The sequence below is a fragment of the Borostomias antarcticus genome, assembly GCF_949987555.1.
Source record: "Borostomias antarcticus genome assembly, chromosome: 9".
Classification (NCBI taxonomy): Eukaryota; Metazoa; Chordata; class Actinopteri; order Stomiiformes; family Stomiidae; genus Borostomias; species Borostomias antarcticus.
In genome coordinates, this window is record NC_140242.1 from 29629965 (window position 1) to 29653271 (window position 23307).

Genomic DNA, 23307 nt, shown 5'->3' on the forward strand with positions numbered 1-23307 from the left:
CCGTAAATAAGGTCCAGGTTGTCGAAAAAGAGCATTCTCCTTTAAACTTACTTACTGGAACATCTCAATTTCATTAAATTCATCAGTTATCAGAATGATGCATTCACATGGTCTGGGTTGGTTTGGGTTGGGTTGGGTTGGGTTGGGTTGGGTTTGGGTTGGGTTGGGTTGGGTTGGGTTGGGTTGGGTTGGGTTGGGTTGGGTTTGGGTTGGGTTGGGTTGGGTTGGGTTTGGGTTTGGGTTGGGTTGGTTTGGGTTGGTGTTATGGGCTCTGCCCAGCGACCGCTGGTGGAGGGTATATTTTCAGTCTTGTGTTACTTTGTTCATTCGTTCATTCGGTCACATAGCAGGATTATACAAAAACGACCAGAGTGATTTTCATGAAACTGGGTGGAGGGGTGCAGCATGGGTCAAGTTAGAACACATGAAACTGGGTGGAGGGGTGCAGCATGGGCCAAGTTAGAACACATTAAATCTTGGTGCAGATCAGACCCTTTCTGATGATATTATGCATTATGTGTCTGTGTGTGCATGTTTGTGTGTGTGTGTGTGTGTGTGTAGATGAGAAGGTGTGGACAGTGGTGACCCACAACAGCACAGGTCCAGTGAGAGTCCAGGGCTCCACCCTGCAGAAGCCCTACGTCATGAGCTTCAACTACAGCGCCTCATCTGACCAACTACGCGCCCTCGTGGCCGGGTCAGAGCAGTGTCAACAGGAAGTGACATACGGCTGCAGGAAGTCACGCCTCTTCAATACCTGGGGTGAGATTTTGTGGGTCTTTTTTGTATTCGTTTGCAGTGTCTTCCCTGTCAAATAGAGCTGAGTCATACATATTTAGCTTGTAAAAGCAGGCATCCAAAGCAGTACCCATCTATTGCCAAATGTGTGGTCGTATGATGTATCCCCTACTGGGTGTGTTCTACTGAACGATGTTCATGTGCGGTCGCATGGGGAGTTGAGGGATGCAGTCGTGCTTGCGAGACCTGTTATTCCCTCAGTTCTGGAAACCCTTAGGGACACTCAACCAGGCTCTTCATTTTTGATTATGTTATGCTCAAGGTTCATTATGCCCAAGGTAAAAACAATCATTAAAGGACCAAAAACAACTAAATTAATATTTTAGTTAGATTTTAGATTATTTTCAACTCACTAGATATGAAACAATATGCAATTCTTTTTAATTGTTTCTTTGAACGCTCCAGAAACTTCGACAACAACAGCTGCTCCATACGACTGACTCCATATACTGACATAACGCTCTCTTTGTCTTCATGAAGACAGGATCCACTTACACATGCACTGAAGACCACAGGCCTTTCTTCCCTCTCAATGTCCTATCATGAAAAAGAAAACTAAAGAAAGAAAAGAAGAACATATTACAGTCTTAAAAGCTTTACCTGCACACGGTATCACTAAGTTCACACAAACGACAGAATCGTCAGATAGACAGATAGACTCATATCACCAGCTCAGCTTATTGAAATGTAAATTTACCTGAATAATTTGATCTACAGCCTGTGGGCAGCATTTTAGGTTTTAAGTCAACTCACTGTCTTGTTTTAAAACTCACAATGCGTCCACCAGAAAAATGAGTCAATAAAGATTGAAGAATAAGTACTTCCCATCACTAACTCCCAGAGTGAATAACTCATCTCCCCTTACAATATTATAGATGTAATCACTTTAAGCACATTGGGAAACCAATTTCCCAGCGATTGCTTTGATTTAACTGGAAAACAAGACACTGGCACTACTTAGTCTTGTATTTGAAGCCAGGTCTCCGGACGTTTATGACCTGCTTGCCGCTGAATTATTAACCTCGCGTCTCTCCCAGGCACTCATAATCATATCCCGTCTCCAGCCACCCTCATTGATGTATCGCCATGCATCCTGATAGCTGAAATTCAAGGAAAACTTTTGTATGTACTGTATATATCAAAATCAAGGTCATCTTTGCACTGGCCACTTACTGGATGTAACTACCCTTAAAAAGCAAGTCATACAGTATATGGTGTATTTTCATGTCATTTGTCTATTTTGTGCATTGTGGAATCCACTCAATTTATTAGCACTTTGGGATGTTGCAATTGTAAAATGCATCACAAATACAATAATAATATTAATAAAAATAATAACAATAATAATGATAATAATAATAATTATTATTATTAGTTGTATTATTGTTGTTGTTATTATTATTATTATTATCATTATTATTATCATTATTATTATTATTAACTACCAGACCGCTTTTCATGAAAGTCTTTTGAACCCCTTCCCTGTTGGTGCACACAGAGCCACGAAATGCATCCAGGGACGGAGGTTTGTGCTCTGAGCACCATTTCTAGTTATTCTGATGTTTTTATTACACCAACATTGTTCTATAAACTTGCTGTACTGTTTATTATTAGTAGTATGTCTAATGCTGTCCTATGTGAATCCACTTTGTCAGACAGCACATGTTTGTCCTTGGTATAGTGACGGGAACATGGGGTGTGTTTGATCTGTGTCTGTAGACGGCACCCCGCTGTCCTGGTGGGTGGACCAGGGTGGAGAGAGGAGGACCTACTGGGGAGGCTTCCTTCCTGGGGTTCAGCAGTGCTCCTGCAGCCTGGAGGAGAACTGCAGGGACATGAACTACTTCTGCAACTGTGATGCCGACACAGACTCCTGGTAACATCAATCAATCAATCAATCAATCAATCAAAGCTTTATTTGTATAGCGCATTTCATACCCAGAGGCAACACAATGCGCTTTACTGAGCACTTCACTGGTGTTCATGCTCATTCTCACCCGTTCATCTACTCATTTATTACTGATGTGTATTTGTCATGTTGCCATTTAGAGTGGTTATATTGGTTGTGTTATTAGTAGTAGTGGGCGTTGGGTTAGGGTGGTTATATTGGTTGTTGTATTAGTTGTAGTGGGCGTTGGGTTAGAGTGGTTATATTGGTTGTTTTATTAGTTGTAGTGGGCGTTGGGTTAGGGTGGTTATATTGGTTGTTTTATTAGTTGTAGTGGGCGTTGGGTTAGAGTGGTTATATTGGTTGTGTTATTAGTTGTAGTGGGCGTTGGGTTAGAGTGGTTATATTGGTTGTGTTATTAGTTGTAGTGGGCGTTGGGTTAGAGTGGTTATATTGGTTGTTTTATTAGTTGTAGTGGGCGTTGGGTTAGAGTGGTTATATTGGTTGTTTTATTAGTTGTAGTGGGCGTTGGGTTAGAGTGGTTATATTGGTTGTTTTATTAGTTATAGTGGGCGTTGGGTTAGGGTGGTTATATTGGTTGTTTTATTAGTTGTAGTGGGCGTTGGGTTAGAGTGGTTATATTGGTTGTTTTATTAGTAGTAGTGGGCGTTGGGTTAGAGTGGTTATATTAGTTGTGTTATTAGTTGTAGTGGGCGTTGGGTTAGAGTGGTTATATTGGTTGTTTTATTAGTTGTAGTGGGCGTTGGGTTAGAGTGGTTATATTGGTTGTTGTATTAGTAGTAGTGGGCGTTGGGTTAGAGTGGTTATATTGGTTGTTTTATTAGTTGTAGTGGGCGTTGGGTTAGAGTGGTTATATTGGTTGTTGTATTAGTTGTAGTGGGCGTTGGGTTAGAGTGGTTATATTAGTTGTGTTATTAGTTGTAGTGGGCGTTGGGTTAGAGTGGTTATATTGGTTGTTTTATTAGTTGTAGTGGGCGTTGGGTTAGAGTGGTTATATTGGTTGTTGTATTAGTAGTAGTGGGCGTTGGGTTAGAGTGGTTATATTGGTTGTTTTATTAGTTGTAGTGGGCGTTGGGTTAGAGTGGTTATATTGGTTGTTTTATTAGTTGTAGTGGGCGTTGGGTTAGAGTGGTTATATTGGTTGTTTTATTAGTTGTAGTGGGCGTTGGGTTAGAGTGGTTATATTGGTTGTTTTATTAGTTGTAGTGGGCGTTGGGTTAGGGTGGTTATATTGGTTGTTTTATTAGTTGTAGTGGGCGTTGGGTTAGAGTGGTTATATTGGTTGTTTTATTAGTTGTAGTGGGCGTTGGGTTAGGGTGGTTATATTGGTTGTTTTATTAGTTGTAGTGGGCGTTGGGTTAGAGTGGTTATATTGGTTGTTTTATTAGTTGTAGTGGGCGTTGGGTTAGAGTGGTTATATTGGTTGTTTTATTAATTGTAGTGGGCGTTGGGTTAGAGTGGTTATATTGGTTGTTTTATTAGTAGTAGTGGGCGTTGGGTTAGGGTGGTTATATTGGTTGTTTTATTAGTTGTAGTGGGCGTTGGGTTAGGGTGGTTATATTGGTTGTTTTATTAGTTGTAGTGGGCGTTGGGTTAGGGTGGCTATATTGGTTGTGTTATTAGTTGTAGTGGGCGTTGGGTTAGAGTGGTTATATTGGTGGTTGTATTAGTTGTAGTGGGCGTTGGGTTAGAGTGGTTATATTGGTTGTTTTATTAGTTGTAGTGGGCGTTGGGTTAGAGTGGTTATATTGGTTGTTTTATTAGTTGTAGTGGGCGTTGGGTTAGAGTGGTTATATTGGTTGTTTTATTAGTAGTAGTGGGCGTTGGGTTAGAGTGGTTATATTGGTTGTATTAGTAGTAGTGGGCGTTGGGTTAGGGTGGTTATATTGGTTGTTGTATTAGTTGTAGTGGGCGTTGGGTTAGAGTGGTTATATTGGTTGTTTTATTAGTAGTATGGTTGTTTTATTAGTTGTCGTGGGCGTATGTAGAGAAACAGTCAGGTCTGCTTGGACAGAGTTCTGAAGTGGAGGGTTGAGATGGGATTTAGTGAATTTATTCATGATGGCTTCTCTCTGTGCTCATAGTTGTCTGTCCTCCATTACAGGGCTAATGACACAGGAGTCCTCTCCTACAAAGAGCACTTACCCGTGAGGGAGGTTGTGATCGGAGATACCAACAGAACGGGCTCGGAAGCCGTCTACAGCGTCGGCCCGCTGCGTTGTTATGGAGACAGTAGGTCGATGCTTCTGTTTTGTAGCTCCGCAGATTCTAGCTTTGTTCATCCCGGTTTTTCAGACTGAATGTAAAAAAAGAAATTCAAGATGGAGAATAAATCAATGCCCTCGTAGGTGTGCTCCTCTCTCTCTCTCTCTGCCTCCACCCCAACATCTGTCTGTCTGACATGTGAGTCCAGACCTGTTGCCAGGGGAGGTCTTCACAGATACATTAATTGTATCCAAACCAAACTGTATCTGTGGCTTTTCTAATTGCATCTGACCCGAATCAATTGTAGGTTTTTAATAAGAGACCCGAACGGTATCCATACCCCACACAGAGAACATTAGAGTATAGTAACAAAGAAATCAAATAAGAGGCATGTCCATTGTTGGAAAGATTTTCTTTCCCTGTTTAAATTATTTTGGATATGGACCGGATCTGGACCGGATCTGGGACAAACAGATGTGGAGTGTGTCCGTGAAGACTTGCTGAACTTGCTGTCTGCTGTGTTGCAGAGTCTGTGTGGAACGCAGCCTCGTTCTACCAGGAGTCGTCCTACCTGCACTTCCCCACCCTGCAGGCGGAGCTCAGCACCGACATCGCCTTCTCCTTCAAGACCAGCGCCCCCTCAGGGGTCTTCCTGGAGAACCTGGGGCTCAAGGACTTCATCAGAGTGGAGCTCAGCTGTGAGTCTGGCTAACACACACACACACACTTTCACACACTCACACACACACAACACAACACACTCACAAACATACACACACACACACACTTTCAGATACTCACATACACTCACACACAAAAACAATATTGATAATAGCTCTCAGTTTCTCTCTGAAAAAATGCATGCTATCCTATAATTTTACTCAAATGACAGCAATATATATCTAATTAGACATTATCAAACTGTCAGTTAAGAGATCTACAGTATAGCTTCAGCAACAACCATGTTAAGTGGAGGAGCGTTGTTGATATGTAGAAAATGACCCTCTGTGCCTGCAGAGAGAGAGAGAGAGAGGGAGAGAGAGGGAGGGAGAGAGAGAGCGAGAGAGGGAGAGAGGAGAGAGAGAGAGAGAGAGAGAGAGAGAGAGAGAGAGAGAGAGAGAGAGAGAGAGAGTGAGAGAGAGAGAGAGAGAGAGAGAGTAAATGGAGACCAGGGTTTTGTGGCTGTGGTGGTGTTAGTGGTGTGTGTGTGTGTGTGTGTGGGGGGGGGGGGGTTCTCACTGAAACCGAGATGTCAAAGTGACAGCCAACATTCCCCGGCCTGTCTGTCACCTCCGTGTCCCTCAGCTCCATCGGTGGTGACGTTCTCCTTCGATGTGGGGAACGGCCCGGCGGTCCTGACCCTCAAATCCCACGTGCCCCTGAACGACCGGCAGTGGCACCAGGTGAGGGCGGAGCGCAGCGTGAAGGAGGCGTGTCTGCAGGTGGACCAGCTGCCCCCGCGCTTCCTAGAGGCTCCGCCCGACGGACACCTCCGCCTGAGACTCAACAGCCAGCTGTTTGTAGGTAGGCCTGACCTATGACCTCACTAGACCCGCCCCTCAGGTAGGCCTGGCCTATCACCTCACTAGACCCGCCCCTCAGGTAGACCTGGCATATCACCTCGCTAGATCCGCCCCTCAGGTAGGCCTGGCCTATCACCTCGCTAGACCCGCCCCTCAGGTAGGCCTGGCCTATCACCTCACTAGACCCGCCCCTCAGGTAGTTATAGACCTACTAGACCCTCCCCTCAGGTAAGCCTGGCCTATCAACTCGCTAGACCCTCTCTTCAAATAGACCAACTATATGAACCCATTTAATTTAATTAAGCAGCATTCAATGATAGCCTATCCCCTCACAAAATTAATTCAACAGCACCCGTAGGCTACGTTGAGATTTACGGCATTCCCAGTCACACAGTAGGTCATGGTATGAATTATAATACTATTAGATCTTTTTTCATATTCATCATCATTACTTCACAGTAACGTTTATGTTATGCGAAAGCATTACACAGTTGAATGCCTTCAGAAATTCCCTATAAGCTTCCCGGAGATGTAATCTTTGGGGACCATAAATCCTGATTTGTCATTCCCGAGTCTATCCTGCTCCCTCTGGTTATAATGACGGGAAAGGTCAGCCCAGCGCTTTAGACTAATAGATATGCTTCTGCATTTGCATATATTTCATTTTAATGAGGCATCTCACTGTTGAATGCTTTCCAGAGTTGCTTTCCAGACTTAAATGCAGTAAATCCTCACTAGCCTCTGAATGGATTGTTGAAAGTATTTATGAACTGATGTAGTTATGGGTCAAATGAGTTATGAATGTTTATCTTTTGAACTTCTGAATAAATGCTGATGTCCGCTAGGGCCGTGTTTCCCACCGTGATAGAAACCAGGTAGTTATAGACCTACTAGACCCTCCCCTCAGGTAGTTAGACCCACTAGACCCTCCCCTCAGGTAGTTATAGACCTACTAGACCCTCCCCTCAGGTAGTTATAGACCCACTAGACCCTCCCCTCAGGTAGTTAGACCTACTAGACCCTCCCCTCAGGTAGTTATAGACCTACTAGACCCTCCCCTCAGGTAGTTATAGACCTACTAGACCCTCCCCTCAGGTAGTTATAGACCTACTAGACCCTCCCCTCAGGTAGTTATAGACCTACTAGACCCTCCCCTCAGGTAGTTAGACCTACTAGACCCTCCCCTCAGGTAGTTATAGACCTACTAGACCCTCCCCTCAGGTAGTTATAGACCTACTAGACCCTCCCCTCAGGTAGTTATAGACCCACTAGACCCTCCCCTCAGGTAGTTATAGACCTACTAGACCCTCCCCTCAGGTAGTTATAGACCTACTAGACCCCCCCTCAGGTAGTTATAGACCTACTAGACCCTCCCCTCAGGTAGTTATAGACCTACTAGACCCCCCCCTCAGGTAGTTATAGACCTACTAGACCCTCCCCTCAGGTAGTTATAGACCTACTAGACCCCCCCTCAGGTAGTTATAGACCTACTAGACCCTCCCCTCAGGTAGTTATAGACCTACTAGACCCCCCCCTCAGGTAGTTATAGACCTACTAGACCCTCCCCTCAGGTAGTTATAGACCTACTAGACCCTCCCCTCAGGTAGTTATAGACCTACTAGACCCTCCCCTCAGGTAGTTATAGACCTACTAGACCCTCCCCTCAGGTAGTTAGACCTACTAGATCCTCCCCTCAGGTAGTTAGACCCACTAGACCCTCCCCTCAGGTAGTTATAGACCTACTAGACCCTCCCCTCAGGTAGTTATAGACCTACTAGACCCTCCCCTCAGGTAGTTATAGACCTACTAGACCCTCCCCTCAGGTAGTTAGACCCACTAGACCCTCCCCTCAGGTAGTTATAGACCTACTAGACCCTCCCCTCAGGTAGTTATAGACCTACTAGACCCTCCCCTCAGGTAGTTATAGACCTACTAGACCCTCCCCTCAGGTAGTTATAGACCTACTAGACCCTCCCCTCAGGTAGTTAGACCTACTAGACCCTCCCCTCAGGTAGTTATATACCTACTAGACCCTCCCCTCAGGTAGTTATAGACCTACTAGACCCTCCCCTCAGGTAGTTATAGACCTACTAGACCCTCCCCTCAGGTAGTTATAGACCTACTAGACCCCCCCCTCAGGTAGTTATAGACCTACTAGACCCTCCCCTCAGGTAGTTAGACCTACTAGACCCTCCCCTCAGGTAGTTATAGACCTACTAGACCCTCCCCTCAGGTAGTTATAGACCCACTAGACCCTCCCCTCAGGTAGTTATAGACCTACTAGACCCTCCCCTCAGGTAGTTATAGACCTACTAGACCCTCCCCTCAGGTAGTTATAGACCTACTAGACTCTCCCCTCAGGTAGTTAGACCTACTAGACCCTCCCCTCAGGTAGTTATAGACCTACTAGACCCTCCCCTCAGGTAGTTATAGACCCACTAGACCCTCCCCTCAGGTAGTTATAGACCCACTAGACCCTCCCCTCAGGTAGTTATAGACCTACTAGACCCTCCCCTCAGGTAGTTAGACCTACTAGACCCTCCCCTCAGGTAGTTATAGACCTACTAGACCCTCCCCTCAGGTAGTTATAGACCTACTAGACCCTCCCCTCAGGTAGTTATAGACCTACTAGACCCTCCCCTCAGGTAGTTATAGACCTACTAGACCCTCCCCTCAGGTAGTTAGACCTACTAGACCCTCCCCTCAGGTAGTTAGACCTACTAGACCCTCCCCTCAGGTAGTTATAGACCTACTAGACCCTCCCCTCAGGTAGTTATAGACCTACTAGACCCTCCCCTCAGGTAGTTATAGACCTACTAGACCCTCCCCTCAGGTAGTTATAGACCTACTAGACCCTCCCCTCAGGTAGTTTGACCTACTAGACCCTCCCCTCAGGTAGTTATAGACCTACTAGACCCTCCCCTCAGGTAGTTATAGACCTACTAGACCCTCCCCTCAGGTAGTTATAGACCTACTAGACCCTCCCCTCAGGTAGTTATAGACCCACTAGACCCTCCCCTCAGGTAGTTATAGACCCACTAGACCCTCCCCTCAGGTAGTTATAGACCTACTAGACCCTCCCCTCAGGTAGTTAGACCTACTAGACCCTCCCCTCAGGTAGTTAGACCCACTAGACCCTCCCCTCAGGTAGTTATAGACCTACTAGACCCCCCCCTCAGGTAGTTATAGACCTACTAGACCCTCCCCTCAGGTAGTTAGACCTACTAGACCCTCCCCTCAGGTAGTTAGACCCACTAGACCCTCCCCTCAGGTAGTTATAGACCTACTAGACCCCCCCCTCAGGTAGTTATAGACCCACTAGACCCTCCCCTCAGGTAGTTATAGACCCACTAGACCCTCCCCTCAGGTAGTTATAGACCTACTAGACCCTCCCCTCAGGTAGTTATAGACCTACTAGACCCTCCCCTCAGGTAGTTATAGACCTACTAGACCCTCCCCTCAGGTAGTTATATACCTACTAGACCCTCCCCTCAGGTAGTAATATACCTACTAGACCCTCCCCTCAGGTAGTTATAGACCCACTAGACCCTCCCCTCAGGTAGTTATAGACCTACTAGACCCCCCCCTCAGGTAGTTATAGACCTACTAGACCCTCCCCTCAGGTAGTAATATACCTACTAGACCCTCCCCTCAGGTAGTTATAGACCCACTAGACCCTCCCCTCAGGTAGTTATAGACCTACTAGACCCTCCCCTCAGGTAGATATATACCTACTAGACCCTCCCCTTAGGTAGTAATATACCTACTAGACCCTCCCCTTAGGTAGTTATAGACCCACTAGACCCTACCCTCAGGTAGTTAGACCTACTAGACCCTCCCCTCAGGTAGTTATAGACCCACTAGACCCTACCCTCAGGTAGTTAGACCTACTAGACCCTCCCCTCAGGTAGTTATAGACCCACTAGACCCTACCCTCAGGTAGTTAGACCTACTAGACCCTCCCCTCAGGTAGTTATAGACCCACTAGACCCTCCCCTCAGGTAGTTATAGACCTACTAGACCCTCCCCTCAGGTAGTTATAGACCTACTAGACCCTCCCCTCAGGTAGTTATAGACCTACTAGACCCTCCCCTCAGGTAGATATATACCTACTAGACCCTCCCCTCAGGTAGTTATAGACCTACTAGACCCTCCCCTCAGGTAGTTATAGACCTACTAGACCCTCCCCTCAGGTAGTTATAGACCTACTAGACGCTCCCCTCAGGTAGTTATAGACCTACTAGACCCTCCCCTCAGGTAGTTATAGACCTACTAGACGCTCCTGTCCGGCTCAGCTGTATCCCTGAGTGTGATTGTCAGACTAGGGCCGTGTTTCCCAGCGTGATAGAAACATGAATAATGTCCTCTCTCTCTCTCCGTACTGCAGGAGGAACACTGTGATAGAAACATGAATAATGTCCTCTCTCTCTCTCCGTACCGCAGGAGGAACAGCGTCCAGGCAGAGGGGCTTCCTGGGCTGCATCAGAACTCTGACCATCAACGGCGCGACCTTTAACCTGGAGGAGCGGGCTAAGATGACCCCGGGGGTCAGCCCCGGTTGCCCCGGCTACTGCAGCGGCCCCAGCAGCCTGTGCCACAACAGAGGGAGGTGTCTGGAGAAGAACAGCGGCTTCGTCTGTGACTGCTCCCAGTCTGCCTACGGAGGGCCCTCCTGCAGGGAAGGTGGGGGTCTGCTGGGGTTTCTGCATCAACAGAACATTCTGGAAACTCCAGGCTGACACATTTCCTCTTTGTAAAGATATATTTAAGGCATTTCTGCTTTATTAAGAAAGGACAGTGTAGGTGACAGACAGGAAAGGTGGGAGAAAGAGAGAGAGAGAGAGAGAGAGAGGAAGACATGTAGCAAAGGGCGTGGGCCGGATTCGAACCCACGCCGCTGCAGAAAGGACTAGCCTTTACATGGTAAGCACCCCAGCCCGTTGAGCTACCGGAGCTAAGGTGGGTGTCTCTATCGTCTCTGTCATCCTGCTGGTTGAGAGTGTTCTGTCATCGAAGGCCCTCGAGTTTGATGTTAGAGGATGTTGGGAAAAATATGGAATGAGTTCACCTTGCCTATTAGCTAGGCATCCCTATAATAAATAAAAAACATCTAAACAATTAATATAGCATAACACACTCCAGAATGAGTTGATAGCATAACTAAATAAAGTCCTTCCTGTGAGTTATGGCATAACAAGTGTTCTGCTAGCCTGGAGCCCCCCGCCTGGTCACCATTCTAACTGATCCACTCGAACCCAGATTGGTTTGTGCCAATCACAACCGTTTATCTAATATGGGGCGGGCTTAATAAGATGACGGAACAGAGGACCGCCGTAGAGGCCTTTTCGCTGATTGGTTGTAGGTCTATCCAATTGCGTCCAGAGGTATTTTGATCTACGCTCGTTGGTAACACCCCTTGGGAATCGGAAAGCAACTGTGAGTTTCCAGATCCTTCGCATTTTTGAGAATTGTGTCTGGCAAAGCCCGGCTAATGTTCTGCCTCTCCTCACTTTTGTTCTCTGGTCAGAGGGGAACGGTGGGATTCTGTCATGGAGCAGCGTTGGTTATCCTGTGTGACAGACCAGCAGCTTTCACCAACTGTTTCATGTTTCAGTTTGCAGCATGAGTGTTGGGACTTTAAAGGGGGCGGCTGTAGCTCAGTTGGTAGAGCGGGTCGTTCAATGATCGAAGGGTCAGTGGTTCGAATCCCAGCTCCGACTGTCCACATGTCGAGGTGTCCTTGAGCAAGACACCTAACCCCAAATTGCACCTTGCATGGCAGCTACCACCATTGGTGTATGAATGTGTGTGTGAATGGGTGAATGAGAGGTCATTGTAAAGCGCTTTGAGTGCCGCTGAGGTGGAAAAGCGCTATATAAGTGTAGTCCATTTACCATTCTCCATATTTCACCCCGTTCGAATCATGGAAAATATTTCTGAGCTACTGTGTCATTTTCAGTGCTTTGCTGCCCAAAGCTCAGGGTAATGCTGATCACAGATTTAAGGAGGTTTCTCTAACCTCTAATTTACCTCGAAGGTCATGACTGATTTTATTGAATGTACTGTACAATAAATGCACCAGCGCCTTTTTTACCTTCCTGCTGTGATGACCTAGTTGATCATTTTAATAGCAAACATGTCACACCCGGCTCGTAATGCTCGTCACAAACAAGGACACGACCAGCGTTTCACCAGAGACGGAACCACCAACCATTCATCTACAAGCGTGCGTCTCAGAAAAACTCTTGTGGGTCAAAACAAGCTTGGATGATTGAAGTCTTATCAGTAACAAGGACAACAGTCTGGGACCCAACTCCATCCTCCAAGATGGCCGCGCTCGCTCCCACGGAGTGGGGTTTATTAGAGACTACCTCCAGAATTTGGGGATACTGTTAGAGGCACAAACCTAAATTAAGAATACAGTATAGCTGAGACAACCAGAACAATTAACAGGTCAGTTCGGCCCTGCTACAGTAGCCTGTAAGCCACAACACACTGGACTGGACTGTCTTGTGCCCAGTATGCCGCTTCAACACCAACGTTTGCACAAGACTATTTCCAGGCCTAATAGCCTACATCCATCAAATGATTTAAATACATAATGTTGCATGCACTGCCATTACATATTTTAATAATATAATAATCATCTTTATTGTGGGCCTATAGTATGCCTAGTAAGTAATAATGCAAATATACCCTATTTTAAATAACACAAATAGCATGGATGAGATGACAAATGACCTTAAGGTCTTGATCTTAAATAAACAGAACGAAAAACAGCATAAGATTTTTTTTTAATATTCCAACAGCAATATCGATTTTCAACTTGTAAGAATGCACTGGACTTTCATCTGGGCTTCTTTCCTTAGGCTATGAAAATGTAATGAAAATGGCAAGTGCCTTCTTATATGTGTGAGAGTGCCTTGTGCCTTCTTATATATTATATCATATATATATATATGATATATAATATCTCACCATACCATATAGGGAAGCAACAAAACAGCCAATTAACCAAAACCAATCCAGACTAGTAATGGTGCTCAGAGAGCCCCCACCTCCGCCCATCAATGCCTTCCGTGGCTCCAGATGAATGGAGGTGATCCGGGCCTAGTTTGGGCGTTGCTTATAGCCTAATGTAGGCTACGTTTCTCAGTTTGACAGGTCTGAATTGCAAACTGCTCTTTTGGATTAGCTACAGCAGAGACAATAGCCTACATACAATTGGTTATTTGAGTCGCTATCATTTTACCAACTGATCAGACTTCATTCATTCTTTAGATTCAAACCCAGAAACTCAGAAATCCCACATTTTCAACTCCTATTTTCAATGATGCAGTCAGAGTACCAACACCTCTCTCTCTCTCTCAACTCTATCCAGCTGGGCTTGAATATTTGATGCAGATTGCCAGGTCAACACTTAAAATCGGTCTAATGGTAGTCTAGTAGAACGAAAAAAAACAGCAGTAGTCTGGTTAGTTTGCTCCAGCTGCAGTGGATGGGGGAGGTTGAGCTGAAAAATAGCTGGCCAGCATAATCAGTTTGTTGGCAATTTGTTTTTCAACTGAACAGTTGATGTTGCACAGTAAATGCAGTACATTCCGTCCATGGCTAGTTGCTATTGAAATCAGGACTGGCCTCTATCAATCAAACTATCAAATCCAGCCCAACACCTGCGGCAGAAAGGCAAAAATATGAAATGGAAAGGAGCAGTCACACCGTCAACAGCACAATTAAGTCGTGGCTGGAACTCGTTAATGTAAGTAGCACCCCCTCCCCCACAATCCATTAGCCCGTTTCAATGCATCCCTTTATCCATCCAAATCCATTTTTATATCAGTGGTGGATACGTGGGAGTGGAGAGCCAGACATATCTTACTTAAAAAGCTGCAATTGCCTCATATTCCAGCAATTATATTTGGCAATTTTAAACACTTCAGCCTTAAATAACCAGTCCAATTTCTGGCATCCCACAATAGTTCAGGTTTTCGCTTTGCATTTCAGTATCTGTTTGAGTATCTTTTGACTGCCGAAGCCATAGCCTATCAGAACTACGTTATGTGGCGTGAATGTTATAGCGTACGGCACATTGGGTCGGCTCACTGGTGCCATTCTACCGTGCTGAGGTTCGCATTGCGATGTGTTCATCTTAAAAGCTAAACCCTAAAATATATGATTGTTTTTTTGTGATAATTGCATCACTAGTGATGGTCTGGTGTTTGCTGAGTCGAGTAAACAGCAGAAACATTCATTCTGTTGGAGGAGAGCACATATCGATCTAATTAAAATAAGCTGCACGGAGAACAAGGAACAAGCGAAAGCGCGTGAGGGGAAGTCGGATTCTGCAGTGCAGTCGTTTTTCGGCACAACACCTGTCGGCGCGTTAAACATCGTCCCGACCCCAGAGAATGACTGACAAGCTGGTAGAAATGATAATGATAATGCAATCCCATATTCCATTTGCATTGAAATAAAGTCAGGAAAACTTAGAGAACAGAAAAATTAGAATATTGACTGAAAGAATGCATACAAAATTGGAAAATGAAAATGCAGTCCCAATTTGCATTAACATTTGAATAAAGTCAACCATATGCTTCCTTAGAGCGAGGCTACCAACGCATGATACACTTATTTGATTGAAGGCACACCAAAACACGGCAGCACCAGTGGCACAACCGTTAGTACACCAGACTTGTAACATTCCCTCGTTTATCCCAACATGTCCATGTTTAGCAGCCTCGCAGTTTCATTTTCTCGGCACATTGGGCTTGTTATGAAAAAGATGCTGATCATGCCGGTTGATTTCCCTCAGACCGAGAGTTGCAACAATTTTGACCAAAAGGCCATTCATTCAGTCAGTCAAATACATGTAGCTACATCAATGAGTGCATAGGACCCTCACCAACCCCAGTGACCGAATCACGTTTATACGCTTTTAAAATACAATCTGAATTGGACAATAACACACAGATGATAGCCAAGAAATTGTTTAAGTGGATTGAGTCGATTATGAGCTATTATGAGCCATTGTGAACTGACTAATTTCAATAGATTGCATCTACAAATCCACCTCTCGTTTCTACACTTCAAAGCTAGATTTCCCAGTCGAAATTAGAACTGGTTCCCACAGATTTTAGATTTTAGAAATTAGAACTGGTTCCCACCTGCAAATGTTTTGTTTTATTAGCAGCTAAATCTGAGGCAAGTTTTTTTTTTTTTTTTTTTATAGCTCCATGTTCACAACACCTGTGGACCAAAGTCGCTTTATGGACTGCGAAGGATGTGGTCACATATCAAGACACAATGTTATGACAAAGTAGTATGTCGCAAATGGATGCGTACTACGTGCAAAGTATGTACTTTCTAGAGGCAGCTGTAGTACAGTACGTACTGGTAGTGAAAAGTAGAAGTATGTGATTGTGAACGCAGCCACACAGAGGGAGAGCAGGCAGAGGAAGGCTGTCACACTTAAGGCAACTATTGAAGCCTTGGCTCAATTATTGTGCTAGATTAGCATTGGAAGCATTGGAACTGAAGTGTCCAGGGGACAAGACCCATCTTAATTTATCAGACATTATTTCATGTCATTTCAATTCACAGCTATTTCAGTGGCATGACTAGCTTCCGTCCTACCAGTCCTGAACAGAAACAAGCCAGCCTCGCACATAAGCCAGGCTTGTCCTGGCCTGGTTTTTTTCTTTTTATGTTTCCACCGTGTGCAGTTGTGTGGGTGGGGTACTTTCCCCACCCACTTCATAAAGCCGTGACTTGTTGTGAAACTTTGTTACACAATCATAGAGAATGACGGAAAGTACTTCCAACCATGCTGCAATTATATAATATGTGTTCTGTGCATACAGTACAGTTGGAGAGAATAGGGGTGGAGATCTATTTTCAATAATTTTTAAGCAATGCTTTTTAAGATGTCGTTCTCAGGCAATTGAAGGGAGGGTGTTAAGATCAGTGAAGTTCAAAGAGCAGATTGGGGAGCAGCGAGAGAGGAAGTGATCAAAGAGGGAGAACAGAGGAGGATGACACATCCTGGCTCCTCTGCTTCCCCTCCTCCATCTGGGAGGATCACTCATCCACAGCTAGGCCTACATCATCCCACTGAGCAGAGGTGTCCAGAACTAGTACCAGCTAGGCCTCCATCATCCACCTGAGCAGAGGTGTCCAGAACTAGTACCAGCTAGGCCTCCATCATCCCACTGAGCAGAGGTGTCCAGAACTAGTACCAGCTAGGCCTCCATCATCCCACTGAGCAGACATGTCCAGAACTAGTACCAGCTAGGCCTCCATCATCCCACTGAGCAGACATGTCCAGAACTAGTACCAGCTAGGCCTACATCATCCCATTGAGTAGAGGTGTCCAGAACTAGTACCAGCTAGGCCTCCATCATCCCACTGAGCAGAGGTGTCCAGAACTAGTACCAGCTAGGCCTACATCATCCCACTGAGCAGACATGTCCAGAACTAGTACCAGCTAGGCCTCCATCATCCCACTGAGCAGAGGTGTCCTGAACTAGTACCAGCTAGGCCTACATCATCCCTCTGAGCAGATGTGTCCAGAACTAGTACCAGCTAGGCCTCCATCATCCCACTGAGCAGAGGTGTCCAGAACTAGTACCAGCTAGGCCTCCATCATCCCACTGAGCAGACGTGTCCAGAACTAGTACCAGCTAGGCCTGCTAACGGGGTTGTGTTTTGGCCCTATGACCCGTGTGTTTGCACTATTACGCAGAGCAATGTGTTATGAATGTGAGATGAGGTTCAAGTTTAACTTAAAAGGTTTATAAAGGTGTATCGGCCTTCTGATTTTCTCTGATATCCATGTGCATGCGATCAAAAAACGGATTATTGGTTTAATCCTCAGCATCTCTCTCTCCTTTCTCTCTCTCTCTCTCTCTCGCCCTCTCCCTCCAGAGGTGTCTGTGACCTTTGACCGAGAGTCCTCGGTGACCTACACTTTCCAGGAGCCTTTCTCGGTCATGCAGAACAGGAGTTCCCAGGCCTCCAGCGTGTCCAGAGAGACCAGCAGGGCCAGAGAGACCAGCAGAGCCAGAGAGAACATGGCCTTCAGCTTCCTGACCTCCCAGAGCCCTGCCATGCTGCTGACCATCAGCACCTTCAACCAGCAGTACATCGCTGTCATCCTGGCGCGCAACGGTACGGCCACATCCTGCTGGCTTTGGTAAACGGGGTTGAGTTAGTGTTCATCCTGGCACGCAACGGTACGGCCACACCCTGCTGGCTTTGGTTAACGGGGTTGAGTTAGTGTTGTTTTTTTTACCATGGTGATGAATACTATGGTACATGAAAACGTGGTAACACTTTAGTGCACGCCAGGGACGTGCTGGGACAAAAAAACGGAATCACCGGCGGCCATTCTGTGATTCTCCAGAACCTACAGATGGCCAGCACGGTGCCCTGGTGCACGCTATGAAGCATCATTATATCACCTGTAGCAAATACTTAATTCATCATTTATAAAACATTCCTATATGAAGATGCATTACACTAGTAAACAATTCATGAACACAGTTCCGCCGTCATGAATGCAGTTTGTGGCTTTGTTCGCACGTGCGTGTGAGCAGGATATGTTTGGTATTGCTGCATTTGTTAGGTTGAGAGCTTCATGCTAATGTGTAACGTGTTTGATGATTGTATTTTCATACTCAACTAGAAATAGTGCTTGCAGAGCGCGGACCTCCCCCCGTAAATGCATTTTGTGGCTTTGTGTGCACGTACCTGTACGTGCGAGCAGGATATGTGACTTTCCCACTTTGAGATACAGTTATGGCCGTTTCAAGATTAAGACCAAAAAATGAATGGAGGTGAATGGGCGGCTCTGTGGTGCCCTCCTCAGGTCGGATCCGCTCCAAAATATAACGGATTCTAATTTGGCTCATGTTACACCCCTCCATCGAGTTTCATGAAGATCGGTCTGGTAGTTTTTACATAATCATGCGAATAAACCAATCCTGCGTTGCCACTCCCATCCGTAACTGCACCCGCCATCTATGCAGACGCACCTCAACTATCAGCACACAGATTGGGGTTAAAACCACACAACACCTAACGGAGCGGCACTGAACGAATGGGCCTCCAACACTGATGCTCTGCTGCTGTCCGACTCTAAGGAGCCTCCAAGTTTCTTCTCTGCACGCTGGAATACCTCCACCAGCCCAGAACTGGCCTTCGCTGTGTGCCACAGCAATGACCCAAAACGGGAGAGACGCGTGCTGGACAGGTCTCCACGCTCACACCACCGACCGTCCATTATTAAAGTCCCATCACAGGTGCCACAGGTAGCAGGGAAACCTGTCAAAAGATGGAATTTCCCAAAGGCCAAATGGGAGTTATTGGCTGAAGAGACAGAAAAAAGGTCAGCAGGTCTGCTGGACCCAGAGCAGCCGATGTGGACGGCGCCTACGCAGCCTACTGCAGGGTCCTCTTGGGGGCAGCAAAGAGGACCATCCCTGATTACAACAGGAACTCCATCCCGGGCTGGGAGGAGGAGTGCAGCCGCCTCCTGCGTGACCACCAGTGGACTATCTCCAGGAAAGAGGTGGACGTGACCACCAGTGGACTAGCTCCAGGGAAGAGGTGGACGTGACCACCAGTGGACTAGCTCCAGGGAAGAGGTGGACGTGACCACCAGTGGACTAGCTCCAGGGAAGAGGTGGACGTGACCACCAGTGGACTAGCTCCAGGGAAGAGGTGGACGTGACCACCAGTGGGCTAGCTCCAGGGAAGAGGTGGACGTGACCACCAGTGGGCTAGCTCCAGGGAAGAGGTGGACGTGACCACCAGTGGACTAGCTCCAGGGAAGAGGTGGACGTGTTTCTGTTTGACCCTATTCTGTTTGCCCTATACATGCTCCCGCTAAGCCACATCATCAGTAATTTCCCCGGTGTCTCCCACCACTGTTATGCGGATGACATCCAGCTCCACTTTGCGTTCAAACCAGAGAACATGCAGAGTCTCAGCACTCTCCTTGAGTGCCTGGCGGCTATTGAGGGCTGGATGGCAAACAACCTCCTCCAGTTAAATGCTGCTAAGACCGAGGTCCTAGTCATTGCCTCTGACAGTGTCACAGCCAGGGTGCAAGAACATCTGGGGCACCTCAAAAACAACGTCCACCCTAATATCAGGAACCTTGGTGTGCACTTTGACCAGTCTATGCACCTGGACAAACATGTCAAGTCTCTGTGTCGCAACTGTTTTTACCATCTGAGAAACATCGCTAAACTCCATTCTATTGTGTCCCACTCAGAGCTAGAAATGTCTGTCCATGCATTTATATCATCCAGGCTTGACTACTGTAATTCATTGTTCACATGTCTCAATCAGTCATCCATTGATCGTCTTCAACTTGTCCAAAATGCAGCTACCAGATTACTTACCAGGTCAAAAAAGTCTTGTCACATGACACCCATACTCGCCACCCTGCACTGGCTACTTGTCTCTTTTAGAATACAGTTCAAGGTGTTGCTCTTCACCTTCAAAGCCATCCAGGGACTAGGCCCCAGTTACATCTGTGACCTCATCCACCACCACACCTCCAGCCGGACCTTGAGATCATCTGACCAGGGTCTCCTAAAGGTGCCTCGGACGCGGCTAAAGACAAAGGGGGATCGGACTTTTGGGGCTGTGGCTCCTAGACTGTGGAACGCGCTGCCACAGGATCTGAGAGCTGCTGTTTCTGTGGACAGTTTTAAAGGGCAGCTTAAGACACACTTATACAGACAAGCCTTTGAGCGCTCGGCCGTCTATCTGCCACACTCTCCTTTCAGCTTGCCTGTTTTCCCCTGACACTGACCTCTTTTATGTCACTATGTTTTTACGTGCACTTTTTCTTTATTGTATTCAGTGCACTTGTTTGTATCTGATTGGACTATGTGGTTTTTAAAGTTCCAACTGTAAAGCACTCTGTGCACTCGTGCTACGAATGGTGCTATATAAATAACATTTTACTTACTTACTTAACCCCAATTTTCCACTTCCATGAACTACAATTCTCGGCACCATGTTTCCATGCCTCATTAGCTCAGAATTTAGAATGTTTTCGGGCAATGTAGTTCATTAATTTAAATTACAATGTCTCTTAAGTTACAGACTTGGTTTAGTTAAGAATCTCATTTTATATTAATTGCACCATTAGATTTAACATATGTAAGTGGTTACTGTTTATACTATGAACAAAGCCCTAAATTTGAAGTTGACCTCTGGTCAGGGTTCAAAGGGCAGCTGAGGAGCTTAGGGTCATTTGAGGATCATCAAATCTACAGACTGTATTGTATAAGCTCAGACCTTTCCACCGATGTCTTCGGATTTATTCTACCACAAAAGGAATAGAATCTGCTAACCCTAACCCTAGTAGGGGCTGTACACTAAAATCTGCCTTTTTTCCGAGATGGTAAGGGCGATTGGGCTGACATTGCAGGACAGTTATGTCATTATATAGTGTAACAAGTGTACCAAGTTTCAGTCGTCTAGCTGCATCCTTTCCAGATTTCCACTTTTCAGCTCAAGGTCCTCTTGCAGGCTAAGAGAGCATCTTTTGAGAAAGTTTGACCTTTTTGGCAAAATCTGTCAAATTTAGTCCAATCACCACCAAACTCTGGAATCTGATAACAGACCCATACAAGAGCCAACAACCCAACCCTTGGACCCCTGCAACCTTTAGAGGCCATACGGGAGGGGTTTAAAGGTCGTTTACAGCCCCTATTAAAATGAATGGGAAATTGTAAAGGCTTATATTTCCAAAGTGTTTTGGAGGAATTGGCTCATGGTTTAACTGAATTATCCCCTCATCATAAGGGATAAGTGCACCAAGCTGCAGCATCTCAGAGATATAGCCAGGTAAACCTTCCTTAAATTAATGGGACAAAATAGTTCAAAGAATAGACATCCAGTACAGGTCAAATTGGTTTCATTTTCACACTGTACATGTTCTACTAACCTTATATAATACAATGAACCAAGTTTAAGCATATTTTAAAGCATTTTTGGGGTCAGACTGTCCAGAAAGATAAGTAGCCTAGGCCTCTAGGCCATGTTAAATTCATGCAAGGGGGTGAGGGGGTAGTTAGCAGAATTATCACTTCAACACCATCGTCTTAGTATACAGTAACCTAAATTAATCAAGACCAATCTACAAGTTCTAAAAAATAGATTATTTCATAAGCACTTGTCATATTGCTCATTCGGTTAATGATGCTCATATTTCAGGCCGGCATAGTGATCACCTTAGTGTTTATTTTATATGTGCATTACATTGGTGTATATCTTGGCCTATTTATACCACTCTTCATATTGTTCATTCTGTTAATGTTCATACTGTATCTTAGTCATAGGTCAGTGATCTCACCTTATGTTTATTCTATGTATTTGCATTGCATTACACATCATAGTCTAATACAGTAAATATCAAACATGCCACCAACTTCTGGGACCACTGCCTCTTGTGGTAGCAACATAGAACTGCAGGTCAACAACGGCACTGACTACTGGGCATTTGCTATTCTAGCTGTGCGGCTGGCCAGCCACGCACAAAGATGATGAAAATACAATCATTAAACACATTATACATTAGCATACAGTATTAATGTAGAACTGTTCATGAATTGCTTACTAATGTAATGTATGAACAATGCTTTATAAATTATGAATAAATCATTCACAGCATGCATTCATTATAAAGTGTTACTGAAAACATTTCCATTTGGTCCCTAATGGCTTGTTCAAACTTATTGCACAGGTACTGCCCCTCACCAAGGCACTCACAGTAACATCAGCTTTAATGTTCTGTTGGATAGTATTGCTCCAAAAAAGAGATTGTTCTCAATACCGTCCCCCAAGTACGAAAGTCTGCCATTAATTACTTTGAACCACTAAAGTATAAAAATAGATTCTCAAATGTTCCTCACTTCAAGTTGAGAGGCATTTGCTTGCCATAATATTCCTTTTACATAACGCAATCCCTTCTCAACGAATGAATCACATTTGAATCTCCATGCACTGCAGGTTAATTTTGATAATGTATTAACAAAATACTGTCCGTCACAAAACGAACAGGAACAAAAGAATTTAGACGCTGACAAATACTACAGGTTCAGCAATGCGCTTAAGCCTGTTCAGCTCACAACTTAACCCCGAGAGCTGCCGATCACTCACCTCAGACCTCTAAGCTGACAGCTTTTGAGCCCAATCCAGAAGCCATAGAGTGTCATGTTGAGTGACACCCCTGTGTTCCTCTAAGTCACTGCTCCTTGCTCTTTTGTGTTGGTTAAGAGTGCAGGACTGAGTGAGGGCTGGGTAAATATTGAAGGATTGGGAGGACACTTCATCCTTGGTAATTTTCATCCTCCATGTCTGTCAGGACTCGCTCTCAGACAGCGAAGAGAAACCCACCTCACTATCGCAGTCTGAATTGCAATATCGACCCAGCTTCTCTTGATAATGCATAGCTCTGTACCTTTCTGATCTGGTGTCGTGTGTGTGTGGGAGGAACACTGAGTGCATATTGACATACAGTATTCAATACAGGGCCAAAGAGCTTTAGGATAAATATTTATATATCTAAGAGCCAACCATTAGGGACTGAGAGAGAGAGAACTCTATTTATATATATATATCTCTATTGCCTTACACTCCTGTCTTTTATTCAGCTACAGTATAAATCCTGCTAGTCTCTTACTTCCCTCAATAGCCATGTCTCTTTATTCATATTGATTGATATGCATGAGTGGGCTGAATTAGAAACAAAGGGTCTAAGTTTAAGATGAGATATAGTTATTCTGCTCAAGTCTTCAGCTCCTCAATCAATAAATGACTAATGGCTTTTCTGTGATGCACAGAGACAAAGGA

General features: G+C 45.3%; 1 protein-coding gene across 1 annotated transcript in view; it reads left to right on the top strand.

Annotated features, from left to right (window-relative positions):
* LOC311313074 (contactin-associated protein-like 5) overlaps positions 1-23307 on the top strand; it is a gene marked incomplete at both ends in the record, with an annotated part of 83975 nt that overhangs the window by 55924 nt on the left and 4744 nt on the right. Inside the window, 7 exons of the mRNA XM_084443108.1 lie at positions 562-762; positions 2518-2674; positions 4812-4939; positions 5440-5610; positions 6218-6436; positions 10879-11118; positions 17359-17601. Of these exons, the coding sequence (XP_084299234.1) occupies positions 562-762; positions 2518-2674; positions 4812-4939; positions 5440-5610; positions 6218-6436; positions 10879-11118; positions 17359-17601 (1359 nt within the window). The remainder of the gene's footprint in view (positions 1-561; positions 763-2517; positions 2675-4811; positions 4940-5439; positions 5611-6217; positions 6437-10878; positions 11119-17358; positions 17602-23307) is intronic.